Raw genomic sequence first — 309 nt, 5'->3', positions numbered from 1 at the left:
ATGGTATGACTCTTTCCACTCACCTTGATGGTGGTGCTGTTAGTCTGCCAGGAGTTGGTGTTGGTCCTGCATCCAATAAGGGTGAGAAACGTCCTATCGTAGCGAAGAGTAATCCCCATCAAGTTAATGAGAGTGAGAAGGATAAGAAACTAAAGGGCCCGAAAGGAGAATTGAATGACAGATTACAAGGTCATAACCATGGGAATGAAAATCAAGAGGAAACTGTCGTATCTCCCCCACTTCCTTTACAAGGTGTCAGTATCAATCAGCCTAGTCAGTTGACAGAGCAAGCAGAAGGTACGCAGAAGC

The 309-nt window shown here is 45.3% G+C and overlaps 1 protein-coding gene across 1 annotated transcript; it reads left to right on the top strand.

The window, feature by feature from the left end:
• Window positions 1-5: 5 nt before the first annotated feature.
• TM35_000471010 (uncharacterized protein) lies at window positions 6-308 on the top strand (the record flags this gene model as incomplete). Its single annotated transcript, XM_029030361.1, has 1 exon — window positions 6-308. A coding segment is annotated over one exon (303 nt), but the record flags the coding sequence as incomplete, so codon positions are not given.
• Between the last annotated feature and the right edge of the window lies 1 nt (window position 309).

This window comes from Trypanosoma theileri, assembly GCF_002087225.1.
Source record: "Trypanosoma theileri isolate Edinburgh chromosome Unknown TM35_Tth_47_V1, whole genome shotgun sequence".
NCBI lineage: Eukaryota > Euglenozoa > Kinetoplastea > Trypanosomatida > Trypanosomatidae > Trypanosoma > Trypanosoma theileri.
Note: the sequence above shows the minus strand (reverse complement) of the source record. Positions and strands in the feature narration are given on the sequence as shown.